This window comes from Benincasa hispida, chromosome 3, assembly GCF_027475165.1.
Source record: "Benincasa hispida cultivar pf3 chromosome 3, pf3_genome.v1.1, whole genome shotgun sequence".
Taxonomy (NCBI): Eukaryota; Viridiplantae; Streptophyta; class Magnoliopsida; order Cucurbitales; family Cucurbitaceae; genus Benincasa; species Benincasa hispida.
In genome coordinates this window covers 27,328,849-27,349,404 of record NC_143480.1, presented here as the reverse complement: position 1 = coordinate 27,349,404, position 20,556 = coordinate 27,328,849, and the positions used below count along the sequence as shown (strand labels likewise).

At 35.9% G+C, this 20,556-nt stretch overlaps 2 protein-coding genes across 4 annotated transcripts; both read left to right on the top strand.

The window, feature by feature from the left end:
- The first annotated feature begins 3,141 nt into the window (after window positions 1-3,141).
- On the top strand, window positions 3,142-12,577 carry CSI1 (binding protein). Of its 2 annotated transcripts, none has more exons than XM_039025625.2 (8): window positions 3,142-3,350; window positions 3,934-4,094; window positions 4,427-4,500; window positions 5,073-8,127; window positions 8,250-10,794; window positions 11,043-11,497; window positions 11,896-12,012; window positions 12,100-12,577. In XM_039025625.2, the coding sequence occupies exons 3-8, from the start codon at window positions 4,436-4,438 to the stop codon at window positions 12,235-12,237; spliced, it is 6,375 nt and encodes a 2,124-aa protein (XP_038881553.1). In that variant the 5' UTR covers window positions 3,142-3,350; window positions 3,934-4,094; window positions 4,427-4,435; the 3' UTR covers window positions 12,238-12,577. The 2 variants fall into 2 exon arrangements, with proteins under 2 accessions (XP_038881553.1, XP_090168348.1); XM_090312222.1 differs by having other exon boundaries at window positions 3,326-3,422.
- Window positions 12,578-15,002: 2,425 nt separating this feature from the next.
- On the top strand, window positions 15,003-19,104 carry LOC120073953 (Eukaryotic aspartyl protease family protein). Of its 2 annotated transcripts, none has more exons than XM_039026880.2 (10): window positions 15,003-15,581; window positions 15,886-16,024; window positions 16,387-16,671; window positions 16,785-17,012; window positions 17,102-17,240; window positions 17,326-17,399; window positions 17,499-17,598; window positions 18,056-18,116; window positions 18,227-18,298; window positions 18,588-19,104. In XM_039026880.2, the coding sequence occupies exons 1-10, from the start codon at window positions 15,569-15,571 to the stop codon at window positions 18,830-18,832; spliced, it is 1,356 nt and encodes a 451-aa protein (XP_038882808.1). In that variant the 5' UTR covers window positions 15,003-15,568; the 3' UTR covers window positions 18,833-19,104. The 2 variants fall into 2 exon arrangements, with proteins under 2 accessions (XP_038882808.1, XP_038882807.1); XM_039026879.2 differs by having other exon boundaries at window positions 15,006-15,581; window positions 16,430-16,671.
- The last annotated feature ends 1,452 nt before the right edge of the window (window positions 19,105-20,556 follow it).

Sequence of the window (20,556 nt, the reverse complement as noted above, 5' to 3'; positions counted from 1 at the left end):
TTTATTGCTTAGTTTCGAAAGGCATTGCTTTTTCTTAATGTGTTTGATTATAAGCATATGTTTGGTGGTTATCCCAGATCTGGCTAGAAGGGGACCTTGGTTGGTGGTAGTATTTTGCTTTTGGTACTTATGATTACGATTAGTTAATTCTCAAAGGATATACATGTCGCATGTTGGAGATCCGCTATTAAAAAATGTTGAAGAAATCGTCTTACTTAGAAATAGATGATTCTTGTCTGACCCTTATTCAAAAATAGAGAGAGGAAAATATCCTTAATATAGGAACTATTTGAGGGGCCGGTTGAGACATGAGTTTGGCATCAAGTCTAGTATGTGAATTTTAATAGCGGATCTAGGAAACCTTGGTATAATAAACTTTGTAAAGGAAATTTGTTGTCAGAAAAAACTTTTTGGAGTAAGTTTGATGTACTAGGAAACCTATGGGTATGTCTAATAAATTCGGGCTTCATAAATCCAAGGTGCATGTGTTCAACATCTTTAGTCAAATCCACCCTTACCTAAATCTTCATCCAAGATAACCTTCTCAGAGTGCTATTACAAACTACTTTTTACTTTTTTTAAAAAAAAAAAAAAATTAAAAAATATTATTATGTTAAAATTTGGGATGAAATTTAATAAAATTATGGTCGGATATTTAAGTTTTGTAAGTTAGTTAAGCATAATTTTTATTATCTAATTAATATTATTATATATTAATAGATGTATTCTCTCTCCAGTTTTGTATGATGAGCTCTCTTTCTCTTATCTGTCGATGGTTCAATCTTCATCTTGCAATTGTTGGACTAAAAAAAAATAATATTTTGTTACATATTGGATGTACCTATCTTTTTGCAGTTCACTCTAATTATACAACAAAAAATACTGAAAAAATATCTAAGAAAAACAAAGAAAGAAATTTACCAACAAACTTAATTGGATTACAGGGTAGATTGTAAAAAGATGGATGCAATTTAGAATAATTTTGATGCTGGAAATGATGGGTTGGATAAGGTCAAGGATTTTTATTTTTTTAATTCTTTTATTTCGAAAAGGGTTAAGGTGAAGATGAAGTTCTAATTTTCTAAAATTTGATATTGCTTTAAAAGTACTGCAAAATTTTTAAACATACCCACCAAAACCGGTCCCTTTTGCTGACAATTGATCCATATTTGCACCAATAGAAGATGACCAATTAATAAAGTGTCCTTTCGGATTCTTCAAAACTAAGTTTGATGGATTAAGGATTAATACTTTTTTTTTCCTCCCATCGTGATCGCAATTAATCATGAAATTACGGACGTCAGCTTGTGTTCTTTGTTTTTGTTTTGTTATTACTGTTACTTTTCAAATAAGATTGACGAAGGGGTCGGATTTGCCCAAGTGAATGTTAAAAAAAAAAAAAAAGGTACTCATTTCTATTTTTATTGGAGGGAAACTTTGATGCAATAATACATAAATTACCGTATAAGTTCAACGATCGCAAGAATAAAGAATCAAACCATCAATATTTATAACGGTTATTGATCCTACTAAGTCATGCTTGAGTTGACTCCAAATTATAGTCTTAATCAACTATTATCATATAAGAGAAGTCTTAATTATAATTGGTGCTAAATCATCAGCTATCTGATATATAATATATATAGAGAGAAATACACATATGATATGATGAAAAAAATTTGGGTGTTCCCTTGAATGCACATATGTTGGTGTATTCTAAATATAATCCAACAAAATTTTGTCGCGTGACATTTTTATTTTGTAAAAAAATAAATTTTTTTCCTAATTCTTTTTGTGTGTGGGGAAGTGGTAAATACAAATGATGTTGTATCTAATTATTGTTCTTAGATGTCGGAACATGGGCATGGCTAGGGAGATGGAGGGAGGCTTTAGCCCAATGAATAGAAGGAACATGGGAGGTGACAGCTCAGCTAAATACAAAACTGCAAATAATGTCACTACAAATTACCAAAGAATATTGTTCATAACATCATAGCGGCTGCTACACAGTCCCAATCATTCCATTCTGATGACATTACCAACAAACTCTCCCCCCGGTCTTATTTTTTTCCTTTATTATTATTATTTTTTATCTACCTTTCAAATTTCTCATTATTAACAATTTTATCAAAGTCGTATGGTATAAGTTTTAGATCTAGAAATATTAGATTACCAATATGTAAAACTAAAAGTTGACTTATCGAAGTTAAAATATTTCACACATATAACCCTTTAATTATAAAGGAAAGTTTTATATTGTTCGTGGGTTCAAATTTGACATGAGTAATGCATTTTGATTAGGGAATGGAAATCAATTTCGGTTAAGCGAGAGGGACTCTTAGACAAATTTTATATGATCTATTTTAGCTTTATTAGGTGTATCTCACTGTCCACAATACCTGTCTATTATTTGATTAAATAAACATTCTAGAGAGAGATAAGGTATCCTTTCAATCCAAACTCTTGATTTTGATTTTCTTTTTGTACTTTTTAATAATTCAAGGCAGCTTTTTGTTCTCGCTTAATTTTTTTTTTCAAATCCTCACTCAATTAAATGTAAAATATCAATTTATATCTCTAAACTTGGTAGATTATATCAATTCAAATCTAGAATTAATAATTATATCAATTTAACTATTAATTTTCACAAGTATCAATTTTAATCTTGTATTATATTTTATTTGTATACACTTACGAAAGTTTAGAGTTTTAATTAATATATTTATGAAAATTTAATATATATAATTATTAATTTGAAGTTTAAATTCATACCACTTTAAATTAAATAGGTTAAGGGTATAAAATGATATTTTTCTTATTACTTAGACGAGAGAGGGTTATTTATTACAATTATTATTATTATTTTATTTAGTTATTATTATTATTTTTTTTTTTCCGAGAGGAGAGAGAGTTATTTATTACTATTATTATTATTATTATTTTTAATATTGAGAGAGATTAATCGTTGACAAAGTTTACAATTTGTAAAATAATAATAATAATTTTGAAAAAATGATGAAGACTTGAGGTGAGCCGAGTCGAGCCGGGAAGCCGGCGGCTTAGCTTGTCGGTGGTGTATTAGTAAAAGTGTGGCTGTGGAAAAAGCTCATAAAGCTTCATCGCTGTCTCCTGCTTGGTTCCATTCCAATCTCTGTATATTCGAAGACGTAATTCTCATTTTTAGCGAAAAAAAAGAAAATAAGAGAGAGAGAGAGAGAGAGAGAGAGAGAGAGAATAGAGAAAAAAAGGAAATCACAGGCTAAGCTCTCTCACTCTCTCTTTATGCTCGCTTCTCTTGTAAGAAACTGGTGGATGTATCAAAGAGCTTCTCCATTCCAGTCTCTTCTTAGGTTGGTTATTTCTCTCTCTCATTTTCTTCCTGGTGCATGAAATGGATTTGAGCTGCTTGCATTGGCGACTATGTAAAATTTCAGTCAAATCTCTGTTTCCGATTTGCGGTTTTTTCCAGATTAATTGGCGAATGCTATTATAATCTAGTTCATTTGTGTTGTGCATTAGACACTCGTTTGACTGATTACTAAATCAGTTGGACTTTGATTCTTTCTTGCTGGATCTGCTTCATTTTGATTCGAATTGGTCGGTGTTTATGTAAATCTATATCCTATGGGCTTTAGTTGCTTGGATTTGATTTCATTTCCGTCTTTAATTGTTGATGGAATTTTATTTACTGGAGAAGGGCGGTGTCGCGTTTGTTTATATATGTCGGGGCGTGATGTGAAATTAATTGCTCATTAATCCTGTATACCTTTAATTGGCTCAATTAGTCTTAGAACGGCTACTTCAAGCATCGCTATTTGTCTGGTTTTGTTATCTATATGTTAGTTGTATGGAAACGTTTCAGATGTTATCAAATGTTTGGATTCACGACATTTTGATCGTCTTTGATCTGGATATTTCATGATTGTTTTGCAGGAGGCTGCTATGCTATTAATCGACTTTCTTTCATAGATCTGAAGAATTCCGAGACGTTCTGTTTCATCTTCATTGTATCTTAAAAGGAAGGGAAACTGGCGGCCACACTAACTTGGAGACTAGCTGCCAGCAACGGCAGCAGTCATCCTACTAATGATCTGGTATTTTGTGGCCTCCATTTAAATGTTGTCATTAGATTCGTAAATTGATTTTCCCTTTACCAATTCATGCATGGAGTACTGATGAAAACGTAATTTCACTGTTTTAAATGTGAGCATGTGTGATACTTATGCCTTCAAGAAAAATTGGGTTTTGGACTCACGATTATGCCTATTTAGTTATTTGCTTAACTGAGCTCAATATCGTATGAGGTTGAAGAGGCGACGGATGGATGTACTGGTTAACTGAATTTCAAAGATAACCTTAGTCAATGCTGCCTTTTGTGGTACATGTTATGTTATCTAGTAATCATTTCTGTGTTCAATTGTTGTAGGAGAAAAATATGGATGGAAAAATTCAAGATTCAGAGCCTCCAACTCCGCATTCTATTATGAAGATGGGCTCCAGGTAAAATCAGAGTTGAATGTTTATTTATTTCATTCTTTTAACAAGTTCATGGTATGTTTGGAAGATGCGTATTCTGATTTCTGAGGATAACCAGTATGGTTTTATTTATTGGTTGTCCTTGTATGTATAATTTTTGTTACTTTTGCAATTTCATGGCATTTCTGAAAGACTCATTTTTGTTTGATAACCAATATGCTTTTATTTGTACACTGCACTTGCATGCATCTTTTATTTTAGAAGTTTTACATTGTCCACATTTTTCATTTAATTTGTTGACATAGATATGAATGTGTGTTGTCATGTTTTAGGAACAAAGAGCTAAGTAGACCTTAGAAAATTTTGGTTAGCGGTCCAATTTTCTTTTGAACTTCTTTTTTCTCAACTCTCCAAAGTGCAAACCTCCTAAAAAGGACAGCACATGATGAATAAGTAAGAGTAAAGGATTTTAGCTAATAATTCAGTCTTGTTTTGTATGAGTCAATCCAAGTAGTGAAATACAAGTGTTATTGTTCAATCTGTGTATCACTGAAAAATAATACCCAGATGACTTACTTTGATCATATGTCTTGCAGAGATCGCAATAGCATGGAAGATCCAGATGGGACACTGGCAAGTGTTGCTCAATGCATTGAGCAGCTGCGGCAGAGTTCCTCCTCTGTGCAGGAGAAAGAATTTTCTTTGAAGCAATTGCTGGAACTTATTGATACACGTGAGAGTGCATTCAGTGCTGTTGGATCTCACTCTCAAGCAGTTCCAGTACTAGTTTCTCTTCTTCGTTCAGGATCCCTTGGGGTGAAAATACAAGCTGCTACTGTTTTAGGTTCCTTGTGCAAGGAAAATGAATTAAGGGTAAAAGTTCTACTTGGAGGATGCATCCCCCCATTGCTTGGTCTCCTCAAATCAAGCTCGTCAGAGAGTCAAGTTGCTGCTGCAAAGACCATTTATGCTGTTTCCCAAGGTGGTGCTAGGGATCACGTTGGATCCAAAATATTTTCTACTGAGGGAGTTGTTCCAGTACTGTGGGAGCAGCTACGCAATGGGCTCAAATCTGGAAATGTTGTTAGCTTACTGACTGGAGCTTTAAGGAACCTCTCAAGCAGCACTGAGGGATTTTGGTCTGCAACTATAAATGCTGGCGGTGTAGACATACTTGTGAATTTATTGGCAACAGGAGAGCCAAATACACAAGCAAATGTGTGCTTTCTCCTGGCACATGTGATGATGGAAGATGCATCTTTTTGTTCCAAAGTTTTGGCTGCAGAGGCTACAAAAAAGCTTCTTAAATTAATAGGACCTGGGAATGAAGCTTCTGTTAGAGCAGAAGCAGCAGGTGCTCTTAAATCTCTTTCTGCTCAATGCAAAGAAGCACGTCGTGAGGTAGCAAGTTCAAATGGTATTCCTGCCTTGATCAATGCAACAATAGCTCCCTCGAAAGAGTTCATGCAAGGCGAGTATGCTCAGGCATTGCAGGAGAATGCTATGTGTGCTTTAGCAAACATTTCAGGGGGTTTGTCTTATGTTATCTCGAGCCTTGGACAAAGCCTTGAGGCATGCACATCAGCTGCTCAAACTGCCGACACATTAGGGGCTTTAGCATCAGCTCTCATGATATATGATAGCAAAGAAGAAGCCACCAGAGCGTCAGATCCTATAATTGTTGAACAGACTTTAGTAAAGCAGTTCGGATCTCGTGTAACCTTTCTTGTGCAGGAACGAACCATTGAAGCATTAGCTAGTTTATATGGGAATGCCATACTTGCTGTCAAACTTGCAAATTCTGATGCAAAACGTTTACTAGTTGGTTTGATCACAATGGCGACTAATGAAGTTCAGGAAGAGCTTGTAAGAGCCCTTCTTACCCTTTGCAACAATGAAGGTAGTCTATGGCGTGCCCTTCAAGGCCGTGAGGGGGTTCAGTTGTTGATTTCACTCCTTGGACTCTCATCAGAGCAGCAACAGGAATGTGCAGTTGCATTGCTTTGTCTTTTATCAAACGAAAATGATGAGAGTAAATGGGCTATAACGGCTGCTGGTGGCATACCTCCACTAGTTCAAATTCTAGAGTCGGGTTCTGTGAAGGCAAAAGAAGATTCTGCAACTATCCTTAGAAACTTATGCAATCACAGTGAAGATATACGTGCATGTGTTGAAAGTGCTGATGCTGTCCCTGCACTTCTGTGGTTGCTTAAGAATGGAAGCTCTAATGGGAAAGAAATTGCAGCAAAGACTTTGAATCATTTGATTCATAAATCTGATACAGCAACTATCAGTCAGCTTACGGCATTATTAACCAGTGATTTACCAGAATCTAAAGTCTATGTTTTGGATGCTCTTAGAAGTATGCTTTCTGTGGTCCCCCTCAATGATATAGTGCGTGAAGGTACTGCTGCGAATGATGCCATTGAGACCATGATCAAAATATTGAGTTCTACTAGAGAAGAGACGCAAGCCAAATCTGCATCAGCCTTAGCTGGAATTTTTGAAATCCGGAAAGACTTGCGTGAAAGTAGCATTGCTATTCAGACTCTCTTATCAGTCATAAAGCTACTTAAAGTTGAATCTGACAATATTCTAGCAGAGGCATCACGTTGCCTTGCTGCAATATTTCTCTCAATCAAGGAGAACAAAGACGTGGCTGCTGCTGCTAGAGATGTATTATCTCCCTTAGTTGTGCTTGCAAAGTCTGCAGTTTTAGAAGTTGCAGAACTGTCAACCTGTGCTCTGGCAAATCTTCTACTTGATAGTGAAGTTTCAGAGAAGGCTGTTACTGAAGAAATTATTTTACCTGCCACTAGGGTTTTGCGTGAAGGCACAATGTTCGGAAAGACACATGCAGCAGCAGGAATTGCTCGCTTGCTTCGTTCTCGGAAAATTGACCATAGCATCACTGACTGTGTGAATAGTGCAGGAACTGTCCTCGCATTAGTATCATTTCTAGGCTCTGCAGACACCAGGACTGTTTCCACATCAGAAGCACTAGACGCTCTTGCCATTTTATCTAGATCTGAAGGGGTTAGCGGGAATATGAAGCCTACATGGGCAGTCTTGGCTGAATTCCCCAAAAGCATTTCTCCGATTGTTGCATCCATTACTGATGCAACTCCTATATTACAGGACAAGGCAATTGAGGTAGTAGCACGACTTTGCCGGGATCAACCTGGTGTTATAGGAGAAGAAGTAGTTACTGCATCTGGATGCATAGCTTCTGTTTCTAGGAGGGTGATCAATTCCACAAACATTAAGGTCAAGATTGGAGGAACTGCCCTTCTTGTATGTGCAGCTAAAGTTAACCACCACAGGCTGTTGGAAGATCTCCACGCATCAAGTTCATGTAGTCTACTCATTCAATCTCTTGTTGCAATGTTAAGCTCTTCACAGACTTCTGCACTGGATAATCAAAGTGATACTGATAGGGAATTTATCAGCATATATAGACTTGCTAAAAAAGATAACAATGGTACAGAATCCAATAAAGCTACTGCTGTTGTTTATGGTGTCAACCTGGCAATTTGGCTACTCTGTCTTCTTGCGTGTCACGATGGAAGAAGTAAGACTGTGATCATGGAGGCTGGAGCAGTTGAAGTTCTCACAGAGGGAATATCCAATTATTATTCACAGTATGCTCAGGTGATCAACTTCTTACGTCCCTGTAGTTTTTCCATGATTTATGTTTCTTTTGGTATTGTACTCATTATGGTTTCATATCTAATTGCATTTAATTTTCTTTTGCTTATTCAATTTTTACACAGATTGACTTTAAAGAAGACAGCAGCATATGGATTTCGTCTCTACTGCTTGCAATTCTATTTCAAGACAGGGATATAATACGAGCACATGCAACCATGAAATCTATACCAGTGATTGCAAATTTACTGAAATCAGAGGAGCCGGCAAATAGATATTTTGCAGCTCAGGCCATAGCAAGTCTAGTTTGTAATGGTAGCAGGGGTACCCTGCTGTCGGTTGCAAACTCTGGTGCAGCAGGGGGACTAATATCCTTACTTGGTTGTGCAGATGCTGACATATTTGATCTTCTTGAATTGTCAGAGGAGTTCATGCTGGTTCGCTATCCTGAGCAAGTTGCGTTGGAGAGGTTGTTTCGGGTAGATGACATAAGGACTGGTGCTACTTCTCGGAAAGCCATTCCGGCTCTTGTTGATTTGCTCAAACCAATTCCTGATCGTCCAGGAGCACCTTTTCTAGCCCTTGGGATTTTGACCCAGCTAGCGAAAGACTGCCCATCAAATAAGATTGTAATGGTGGAATCAGGGGCTTTGGAAGCATTGACCAAATATCTTTCACTTGGACCACAAGATGCAACTGAAGAAGCTGCTACTGATTTGTTAGGAATTCTATTCAGCAGTTCTGAGATACGTAGGCATGAGTCTGCCTTTGGTGCTGTCAGTCAGCTTGTAGCAGTTCTGCGTTTGGGTGGAAGGGGTGCAAGGTATAGTGCTGCTAAAGCATTGGAGAGCCTCTTTTCTGCTGACCATATTAGGAATGCTGAATCTTCCAGACAAGCTGTGCAACCCTTAGTGGAGATTCTCAGTACTGGCTTGGAGAGGGAGCAACATGCTGCCATTGCTGCTTTAGTCCGTTTATTAAGTGAAAACCCATCAAGAGCCCTTGCAGTTGCAGATGTTGAAATGAATGCAGTCGATGTCCTTTGCAGAATTCTGTCAACAAATTGTACAATGGACTTGAAGGGAGATGCCGCTGAGTTGTGCTGTGTACTTTTTGGAAATACAAGAATTAGATCTACAATGGCTGCAGCGAGATGTGTTGAGCCTTTGGTATCGCTTCTTGTGACTGAGTTTAGTCCTGCTCAGCAATCAGTTGTCCGTGCATTGGATAAACTTGTTGATGATGAACAACTAGCAGAACTAGTTGCTGCACATGGAGCTGTTGTCCCTCTTGTAGGGCTCCTCTATGGTAGAAATTTCATGCTTCACGAAGCAGTGTCTAGAGCACTTGTAAAGTTAGGTAAAGATAGACCTGCTTGTAAGATGGAAATGGTAAAAGCTGGAGTAATTGAAAGCATTTTAGATATCCTCCTTGAAGCACCTGATTTTCTTTGTTCAGCCTTTGCAGAACTCCTCCGTATACTGACTAATAATGCTAACATTGCTAAGGGACCATCTGCTGCGAAAGTGGTTGAACCCCTTTTCCTATTGTTGACAAGACCAGAATTTGGACCTGATGGACAGCATAGTGCACTCCAGGTTCTTGTTAATATCTTAGAGCATCCTCAGTGTCGTGCTGATTATACATTGACCTCTCACCAAGCTATTGAACCACTCATTCCGTTACTTGATTCCCCTGCTCCAGCTGTGCAACAATTGGCCGCTGAGCTCCTATCACACCTACTTGTGGAAGAACATTTGCAAAAGGATTCAGTCACGCAGCAAGTAATTGGTCCTCTAATACGAGTACTTGGTTCTGGTATTCAAATATTGCAGCAGAGAGCTGTCAAGGCTCTTGTTAGTATTGCACTAACGTGGCCTAATGAAATAGCAAAAGAAGGTGGTGTCAGTGAGTTATCCAAAGTCATTTTGCAAGCTGATCCTTCACTTCCTCATTCATTGTGGGAATCTGCTGCCACTGTTTTAGCAAGTATTCTACAGTTCAGTTCTGAATTTTATCTGGAAGTCCCAGTTGCGGTGTTGGTCAGGTTGCTTCGTTCTGGATTAGAAAGCACAGTGGTTGGTGCACTGAATGCTTTACTTGTGCTTGAAAGTGATGATGCAACAAGTGCTGAAGCAATGGCGGAAAGTGGTGCAATTGAGGCACTGTTGGAACTTCTGAGAAGCCATCAATGCGAGGAAACTGCAGCTAGACTACTGGAAGTACTTCTTAATAACGTGAAGATCAGAGAAACCAAGGTTACTAAATCTGCAATTGTACCATTATCCCAGTATCTCTTGGATCCTCAAACTCAAGCTCAACAGCCAAGGTTGCTGGCAACTTTGGCACTTGGTGATTTGTTCCAAAATGAAGCTCTTGCTAGAAGCACAGATGCCGTTTCAGCTTGCCGTGCTCTGGTCAATGTGCTTGAAGACCAACCAACAGAAGAAATGAAAGTGGTAGCAATATGTGCCTTGCAAAATCTTGTTATGTATAGTCGATCAAATAAAAGAGCAGTTGCAGAGGCTGGTGGTGTTCAGGTGGTATTGGACCTAATTGGGTCCAGTGATCCAGAAACATCTGTTCAGGCTGCAATGTTTATTAAACTCCTTTTCGCAAATCATACTATCCAGGAATACGCATCCAGTGAGACAGTTAGGGCCATCACTGGTAATTTCCCTCAACCCTCCACATGCACGTACATGCATAATGACATTGATAGAGTTGGGTTTGTCTTGTTAATCATCTCCACATGTCTGCTACATGATTCTATATTTGGATGTTTTTCCTTTTTTCTCCCTAAGGAGATTGCATTCTAGAATTAATTATCAGCTTTTTGAAGTCTCTTAGACGCTCGCCTAATAAACTTTACTTACGTGCCCTGGAAAATATAGTGTCATAACAATTTGGTCTTGCAGCTGCTATTGAAAAGGACTTGTGGGCCACTGGAACTGTGAATGAGGAATACCTGAAAGCCCTAAATTCTCTTTTTAGCAACTTCCCACGATTGAGAGCTACTGAGCCTGCTACACTCAGCATTCCTCATCTAGTAACATCCCTAAAGACTGGTACTGAGGCAACTCAAGAAGCTGCGTTAGATGCCCTATTTCTTTTGAGGCAAGCGTGGTCAGCTTGTCCAGCTGAGGTTTCAAGAGCTCAGTCAGTTGCTGCTGCAGATGCTATCCCTTTGCTTCAGTACTTAATTCAGTCAGGCCCTCCCCGTTTCCAGGAGAAGGCCGAGTTTTTGTTACAGTGTTTGCCAGGAACGTTATTAGTTATAATCAAACGTGGCAACAATATGAAGCAGTCAGTAGGAAACCCCAGCGTATTTTGCAAGCTCACCCTTGGCAATACTCCACCGAGGCAAACAAAGGTAGTGTACTCCATCTCTGTATCTTCCTTTCATTCATAGCTTTTGCACTTTTCTTATAATTATTCCATAAAGACAAAATTTGTATGTAACCAATGATAGTTGCTATGCTCAACTAATTATTGGAACTATAACCAGTCGTATGCTGGAGTAATGTCGTTTCTTTCACGTCATTTATCATCTATACCACCATATCCACATATCTACCATATATGAATATTTCTTTCGTACAGTTCATAGAGGAAATGCCCCAGCGTTTTACTTCTAAAATTATGCTAGCAAAACGGTTTTAGGAGAAAAATTGTGGTGGAGCACTATCACCAATATTGTCATCTGTTCCAACTCTTTCATCATTTTTCCAATTTGTCTCAGACTGTAACCTCCCTTTAAAACTTGGTCAGGTTGTATCAACTGGTCCTAATCCAGAGTGGGATGAGAGTTTTGCATGGTCCTTTGAGAGTCCACCAAAAGGCCAAAAGCTTCATATTTCTTGCAAGAACAAGAGCAAAATGGGGAAGGTAAATTTCCTGAAAATTTTCCTTTCTTTTCTTTTGTTTCCGTTTGAAAGTCCTACAACTAATTTTCTTTTGGTGTAATAAAAACAGAGCTCTTTCGGGAAAGTAACAATTCAAATCGACAAAGTTGTAATGTTGGGAGCGGTTGCCGGCGAGTACACCCTGTTGCCTGAAAGCAAAAGTGGTCCTCGAAATTTGGAAATAGAATTTCAGTGGTCTAACAAGTAAGCAACCATTGCATTAGTAGGATACCATCCCTTCCCCTGCGGAATGATTTTTTCAATTTATTTTCAATTTTGAGTATTTATCATCAATAGTGTATATAATATTCTCTCCAGATTTCTCTTTTAGTCTATAAATAGAAATTTGTCAAAATATATCTCTCTGGAAATTTCCTTTCACTAGTGTTCTGGGTTAAAAAATTTGACAGAAAATTTGCTCTTGTTTGTATTTCATTGATTTCAAGTGCTTGTCAATTTTGAGGAAAAGTAATGTATAATGTAATTATGTAACTTTCATTGTGTGAGAATTTATTATAAAAATGTATGCATAGGAACTCTCATAAACATGTCCTGGACATTCTCTCACTCTCTCTCTCTCTCTCTGTTTCTGTTTTTGAATCATTAGGTTTCGACGATTTTTGTTACTATTTAGAGCATATATCTAAAAATTGAATCAATTCTGTATTAATCTGATAAATTAATTAAAGAATTATCATTTTACATTCAGAAGTGAAATGCTGCAGTTCAATGACAATGAATGCGTTGCAGTTGTACTATTTAGAGGATAGGTTTGAAATTTGAATTCATCTTTTACTAATCTTATTATTAATTAATTAATTAAAGAATTTATCATTCAAATTCACAAGTGAAGTGCCGTCGGTCAATGAGAATGAGTGCGCTGTAGTTTTAACCGACACGTAAGTATTCTTGGACCACCTTGGTGGTGCCTCGAGAAATTCATCTTTGAATTTTTTTTTTTTTTCCTTGAATTGTGTTTAGTCACTTTCATTCACATATGAATTAACTTAGACTTATGAAGGGTATCATAATAGAACATAAAATATCAATTGATATGTGAATTAAAGTGTTGGAACATTGGTATTAGATGAACATATGTATGAGACTAACCTAATTTTAACGTTTAGCACTGCTATAAAAATAGATATTGAGTTAAGACTCCCTACTTATTTTGATCATAATTTCATTTTCTATAAGATTCAGCAAACCATTTTAGCTAGTTAGGAGTAGCACCAATGTATATTTGGCTAAACATTTTAATTTGATCAATCGAATTAACATGGATGGAGTTTTTGGGTGCATTTGAAATACATTTTTAAGTGTTTGATTTAGAAAAATGAGTCATTTTAGAAGAAATTGAAATGTTTGACAACCATTCAAAATAGGTTTTCAAGTATATTTTAATCTTTTTTTTTTTTTTTTTTTATCAAAAGTGTTTCAATAAAAATGAATTTTTTGAAAAATATATTTAATCTTAGTAAGTCTTGGTCTCTCTACCTAAGAGTCTTATCTTCAATAGAACTTCATCTCCCAACTATAATTCTTATGCAAGACGACCAATAATCATGGAAGGGATTCTATCTAATATTCGTGATTTTGTTAACAATTGAGGCACATATTTTCTATGTGAATGTTTGCTTCTTCGTTTTTTTCCCTTTGTGATGATTTGACATTTTAACAAATATCCTACTAATATTAACTAAAATTTGAAATGATTTTCATTCTTGATGGTTATATTTTTTTAGTGAACTTTTTCATGTAACAAATATAAAGGTGGGAATTTAAACTTTTGATCTCATAGTAAGTAGCATAGCATATGTTGTAATCACTAGATTATGTTCTTGTCAGCTCTTGAGTGAATATTTACACTTATATATAGAGAAGAACAATTAAGATTAGATGATTCAGTATATAAAAGTTTGCTTATGTTAGAGGTAGATTTTTTAATCAAATCAAATGGCTAGTGTTTGCACATTGCACTATCATACCATCATTTTTTATTAAAAAAATTAGGAAAAGGTTACAATTTTCACTCTTAAACTTGTTACGTCAATTTTCACTCTTAAACTTGTTACGTCAATTTTCACAAAGTCTTGAGAAAAATTATGGTACGATGTCAAGCTCACTTTGCAGGAATTCTCAACTATATACCATGTATTTGTTTTATAAATCATTGAATGCAAACGATAATACATTTTGAAACACTTTTTTTAATGAAAATTTATTGGAAGAGAAATTACAATACTATTGTGTGAAATTATTTTAAATAACAAAATTGTTAGAAAATATTTACAAATACTAGCAAAATATCATAATCTATCTATGATAGACTGCGGTAGATCACTATTTGTATCTATAGATTATTGTTTGTATCTATCATGACGTAGATAGATATAGACAGTAGTCTATCGCAGATAACTGTGATATTTTGCTATATTTATAAATGTTTAGGTTCATTTTTCTATATTTGAAAATAATTCTATTTTTTTCAATCAATAGAGGGTGTGAGAAATCAATCTCTAACTTCGAAATTGATTGTACATATATTATATTAGTTGAACTATGTTTATTGGACAATTTCAATACACGATAGGAAATAAATTTGAATGTTTCATTCACTAAATTTCAATATTCTCCACATAATTTGTTTCGTTTTTTCCCCTTTATTTTGAACGTTAGTTTATTTCATTTCAAAAGTCCAAATATCTAAAACTAAAAATAGTAGTCTGCATTTAATTTTATTTAAAAATTTTAAAAAAATAATTACAAAAGCATTCATATGTTTTTGAAAAATAAATTACGAAAACGAAAAAAGTAAAGAGGCAGAAGAAATGTATCCAACGGTGACTAAAGAAAACGACAACCTCTCTTACGCGCGCGCACACAGTGAAAAGGAATTAATTAAAGCACGCGCCCGGGATCGCGTGCAATACAATTGCGCCGTGTCATCCTCGTCGCCTTCCTTTTTCTTTTGCCCTCTTCTATTTATCTCCTCTCTCTCTGTCTGCTTCTTCTTTACAGTTCACTTCACTTCTTCTTTCCAACTTCCGGCTGAACTCGTTGGCCTATTTCTCCGATCCCTCTTCCATAATTTGGCTTTCGGTTCATAGCCTCCGATTCTTTCTGTTTCTATTACTCATTTTGGTACCTCAGTGGGTAATTGAGGCTCAGAATTGTTGGCAGGTTTCTTCTGAAGCTCCAGATCTCGTCGTCGAGCTACTTCCTTCGTCCTTTTAAGGACTGAGTCGCAATGTCGCTACAGAATCTGATTTTGTTGCTGCTGATGGTGATTGCTGTTCACCAGGCGGTGTCGATTACGTTCACATCGAGGATACTTCACAGGTTCTCTGAGGAGATGAAGGCGCTTAGGGTTTCAGGGAGTACGAATACGAGTGTTCGAGCATCATGGCCCGAGAAGGGGAGCATGGAGTATTATCAGGAGCTTGTGAGCGGTGACTTCCAGAGGCAGAAGATGAAACTTGGCTCTCGGTTTCAGTTGCTTTTCCCGTCTGAAGGCAGCAAAACCATTGCGTTGGGAAATGACTTTGGCTGGTCACCATCACTCTACCTTCTCCTTTTTGTTCTTGCTATTTTTGTTCTTCCGTTTTGCATTTACTTTTCTGTTTGTTTTTCTTTTGACGCCATGATTCTCTGCAAACCTTTCCTTCTTTTGAGTAATCTCTCTCCCCAACCCCAACCCCAACACCAACCCCCCCCCCACCCCCCCCCCCCCCAAAAAAAAAAAAAATCGACCTCCTTATAGCCTTTTACATAGTGGCACCTTTATCAGAAAATTTGTGTTATAAAATGTTTTCCTATGCCCTTGAAAATCAAACTTGTTATTTACGTATTATAGGTTGCATTACACCTGGATCGATATCGGGACACCGAGTGTTTCATTTCTGGTTGCATTGGATGCTGGGAGTGATCTACTTTGGGTTCCTTGTGATTGCATACAATGTGCTCCCTTGTCTGCAAGTTACTATGGCAGTCTGGTAGGCTTGCTTTTCAGAATCTGTTCTTTCTACTTAGCCGTTAATTACTTCTAGTGCACGACTTATGCTTTATCGTCAAGCATATTGCCTTTTCGTTTCCGTTAGAGCGAGGGTGATACTTGGACAAATTGTGTCCTGGAATTCAAAGTTTTGTTGAGCTTTTTTGCGGAAAAGAAAGGCATGGTTGGTTCCAATGGGAAAAAGAAAATGCCCGACAGGAGACGGACATGAAAGACTCTATCATCTGCATCTAAAGAATAATGATTGGCTAACTCATTTTTGGCGCAAATGTATTAGTGGATTATGAAGTCTTTTTAATAAGACAGCAAGTTTAGCACTTATTTCCGATGATTGATTGGCAGGTGCTCCTGCTCCCTCATGTTTGGGGCATTATTTATAATGCAGGATAAAGATCTCAATGAATACCGCCCATCCAGTTCAAGCACGAGCAAGCATATATCTTGCAGCCATAATTTGTGCGAGTCAGGCCAAAGCTGCCAAAGTCCGAAGCAGTCATGTCCTTATGTTATTGACTACATTACTGAAAATACTTCAAGTTCAGGACTACTAATTCAGGATGTGTTGCATCTTTCATTCGGTTGTGGGAATTCTTCTAATTGTATGATTCAGGCTCCAGTCATTTTAGGGTATGACCCATTGATCCTACAGTTTGTAGCTCTAATTGTTTCCTTTGTATGCCAACTCAACAGTGAGGAAGGATGCTGTATTTATATTACCCTTTTTTTGCTCTCTAATACAGGTGTGGTATGAAACAAAGTGGCGGTTATCTAAGTGGAGTTGCTCCAGATGGTCTTTTTGGATTGGGGCTAGGAGAAATTTCTGTTCTTAGTTCTCTTGCAAAAGAAGAATTGGTGCAGAACTCTTTCTCACTGTGTTTTAATGAGGATGGGTCTGGCAGAATTTTTTTTGGAGACAAGGGACCAGCAAGTCAACAAATGACTTCATTTGTGCCGTTAGATGGGAAATAGTAATTATCATATTGAATTATCTTCAAGTTTATGATCATGGTTTGTTATATATGCTGACTGAAGTCCTTGTCATACCCAAATCTTTCAGTGAAACCTACGTTGTGGGGGTGGAAGCATGTTGTATTGAGAATTCATGCCTCAAGCAGACAAGTTTTAAAGCATTGATAGATAGTGGAACGTCGTTTACATATCTTCCAGAGGAAGCATATGAAAATATTGTAATGGAGGTACATTCTTTTTGTAGTTGAGCTTTGTACTTAATTTATAGTTCGTTTACTTCATTTTTCCTTTAACCAGTTCCTCTTTTGATAGTTTGATAAAAGGTTAAACACTACAAGCACCGTCTCCTTTAAAGGATATCCGTGGAAGTATTGCTATAAGATCAGGTGACATTGATGAGATGGAAAACCTTTAAAATCCTTTTCCCTCTAAAACTCCATACCTAGTGCATGCCTAATGTTAATGTTATGGGTTTTTTCCAACAGTGCAGATGCAATGCCAAAGGTTCCAACTGTGACATTGTTGTTCCCACTAAACAATAGCTTTGTGGTTCACGATCCTGTGTTCCCTGTCTATGGCGATGAGGTAGATGAAGTTTCTTTCTGAGAATATTCAAGTGTACATGATTCGATTTAGTGAATGTGGATGAAGGTGTGGACTTGATCTTTGAAATTTGTCATAATTAGCCATTAATGGAATAGCTTCCACTTTTAGTGGGCATAAAAGTAGTACTTAAACATCAAACTTGGAACCATGGTAGTGAAGTTGATAGCTTCTGAATACTCCAGAAAATAGAGTCCCCAAGGAAATGAAGAATAAGAACAACTAAAACAATAAAAGAAGAAAGAATGTTTGCTTAAACCATCAAGATGAGGTAGCGTCCTCTTCTTTGATACAGGTTAGCAGTTACTATCTAGTTCTAACTATCTAATAAATGATGTAATTGCTATAACTATCCTAAAGAAGTCACATGTTACACATTTTGCTTCTAGTACTAGAAAATAATATCTGTTGTAATACTAAAACAGTACTATGGATACAGGGGTTAGCTGGGTTTTGTTTTGCTATACTACCTGCTGATGGAGATATCGGAATATTGGGACGTAAGCTCACAATGTCTCCTCAAATATATATGAATATATGATATGTGTGCTATATGCATAGCAAGTTGTTCATCTAATGAAAATAGTAATTTTGTACGCGTCTCATGCAGAAAATTACATGACTGGATACAGGATGGTATTTGATAGGGATGATTTGAAGTTGGGTTGGTCACGTGCAAATTGTAAGATTTCCAACTCCTAGTAATTGTCATGAATTTGCAGCCACTTAGCAGATGCTCACATCTTGTGCAATGATAGACCTAAAGAAAATTTTTGAACTGTCTTAACCGCCATTGTTGTTCTGCCTCCGTTTCATATGGGCTGGTTATTTGTATTGTCCATTGTATATATTTTCATTTGCCTAATGAAAGTATGCTTTTGCTTTTCCATTGTATTATAAACTTGTTTCTTGAACCGTTCACTTTATCATTGCGATCTTCCATTCTTATTTCTACCATGTCCATGTCAAAGGTCTAGATCTCAGTAATGAAAAGAAAATGCCTCTTGCTCCTGCAAAAGAGACGCCGCCGAACCCGTTGCCAGCCAATGAGCAGCAGAGCGCTCCAGGGGGGCATGCGGTAGCCCCTGCCGTAGCTGGAAGGGCTCCCTCTAAACCATCAGCTGCTGTCCCTTGCTTCATAACATCAAGCTTTTATTCGATCAGATTGCCGCACCTGCTTCTTCTGGTATTCTACCTTGTTTCTTCTTGTGTGTGATGTAGATTCTGAGCTTATCTAAGTTTTACATGTAAATGAAGGTCGTCTCTTTACGTCTTCCCCCCAGCAAGGACATGTAGATCTTTTGTGTCCTTGCAAGGTTGCATCAATGGCATTTTCCTTTTTCTTTTCTTTTCTTTAGTATTTTTTTGGGCATTATATGAGCCATCCAATCGGGGTTTTGATGATAGTAGTTGCATTTTTGGTTATGTAGCTATACATTCTTCTATCTATATGTTTTTCTTTTCTAATATATATTACCATTAGTTGTACTGCTTTGGTTAACTTTTACTATTTACTTTCCAAACTAAACCAATATTTAATCATTGTATTTCCTCCAAAATTTCTTACCATTATTTACATCTTACCATAGTTGAGTTAGCCAAATTCCAAACCAAGAACAAGATTTTAAAAACTTTTTTTCCCCAAAATTTGGCTTTATTTTTTAAAATGTCAGGTAAAAAGTAGATAACAATACAAGAAATTTAGAGATGAAAAAAATGTTTATAGGCTTAATTTTTAAAAATTAAAATAAAAAAAATAAAAAATTAGAAGGGCAAAAATAATTAATTATGTAGTTTGTTTGGTTTTTAAATTTTGATTTGATTCTTTTAAAATATTGACAAAAATAGATAACAATGTAAGAAATTTAAAGATTGAATGAGTGTTTATAGGATTAATTTTTAAAAACTAAAAACAAAAAATTAAGGTCTCGATTGGTAACCATTTGGTTTTTTGTTTTTGTTTTTGAAATTTAAGTCTTTCATTTACATTTTTTATAGTGATTTGCATCTTTCTTAAGTATGATAGTTAAATTCTTAGTTAAATTTTAAAAACAAAACTATCTTCTTGAAAGTTAACTTTTTTTATTTATCAAAATTCGGCTTGGTTTTAAAAGTAGATGACAAATGAAGACATTTGGGAGTGGGAGTAATGTCTATGAAATTAATTTTCAAAAATAAAAAAAAATAATAAAATGGTTATTAAACCGTTTAAATAGTCATAAAAAGGGACAAAAAAAATTTCTGTGTAAACTCTGATCAATAACAATTTGATTTTTTTTTTTTTTTTTTTTTTTTGAAAATTAAGTCTAAAAACAATCATTCCACCTTTAAAGTTTTTTCATTTGTTATTTACTTTTTACAAATATTTTCAAAAATCAAGCTAAATTTTAAAAACCAAAAGAATAGTATTTTGAAAATAAAAAAAAAGTAAGTCTTTGAATTTTTTTTTTTTTTTTTTGAAATTTAGTTAAAAATTCATCCCTTGTACTTAAAAAAGATACAAATCAGGATAAAAAAATTGGGATAAAATAAATTTAATTTTAAAAAAAAAACAGTTACCAAATAGGTGTGTAACTATTGGAGTCCTATTATTAGAGTCCTATTACCTGAGCTTAAAATAGATATATTATCAAAATGAACATAGCTCAATTGGTATAAATTTGCACTATCAACTTCCATTACGAATATAAAAATCTGGTAATTTAACCTAATTTTAGAACAAATCAATGTTTCATTTTAATATTTTTTATATGTTTTCTGCGTGAAGGCAACCCAGTTTCCAAATTTCAATTATTGTTAGAAATTGAGAATCCAACCTCTGAAGGAATAGGGACTCATACAATAATAATAATATATAAATATGAGTCAATTTCATACCTGCCACCGCGTACAGCAAAGTACCACAAATTATTTTATTCTTACAAAAATTCCTCTCTTCCA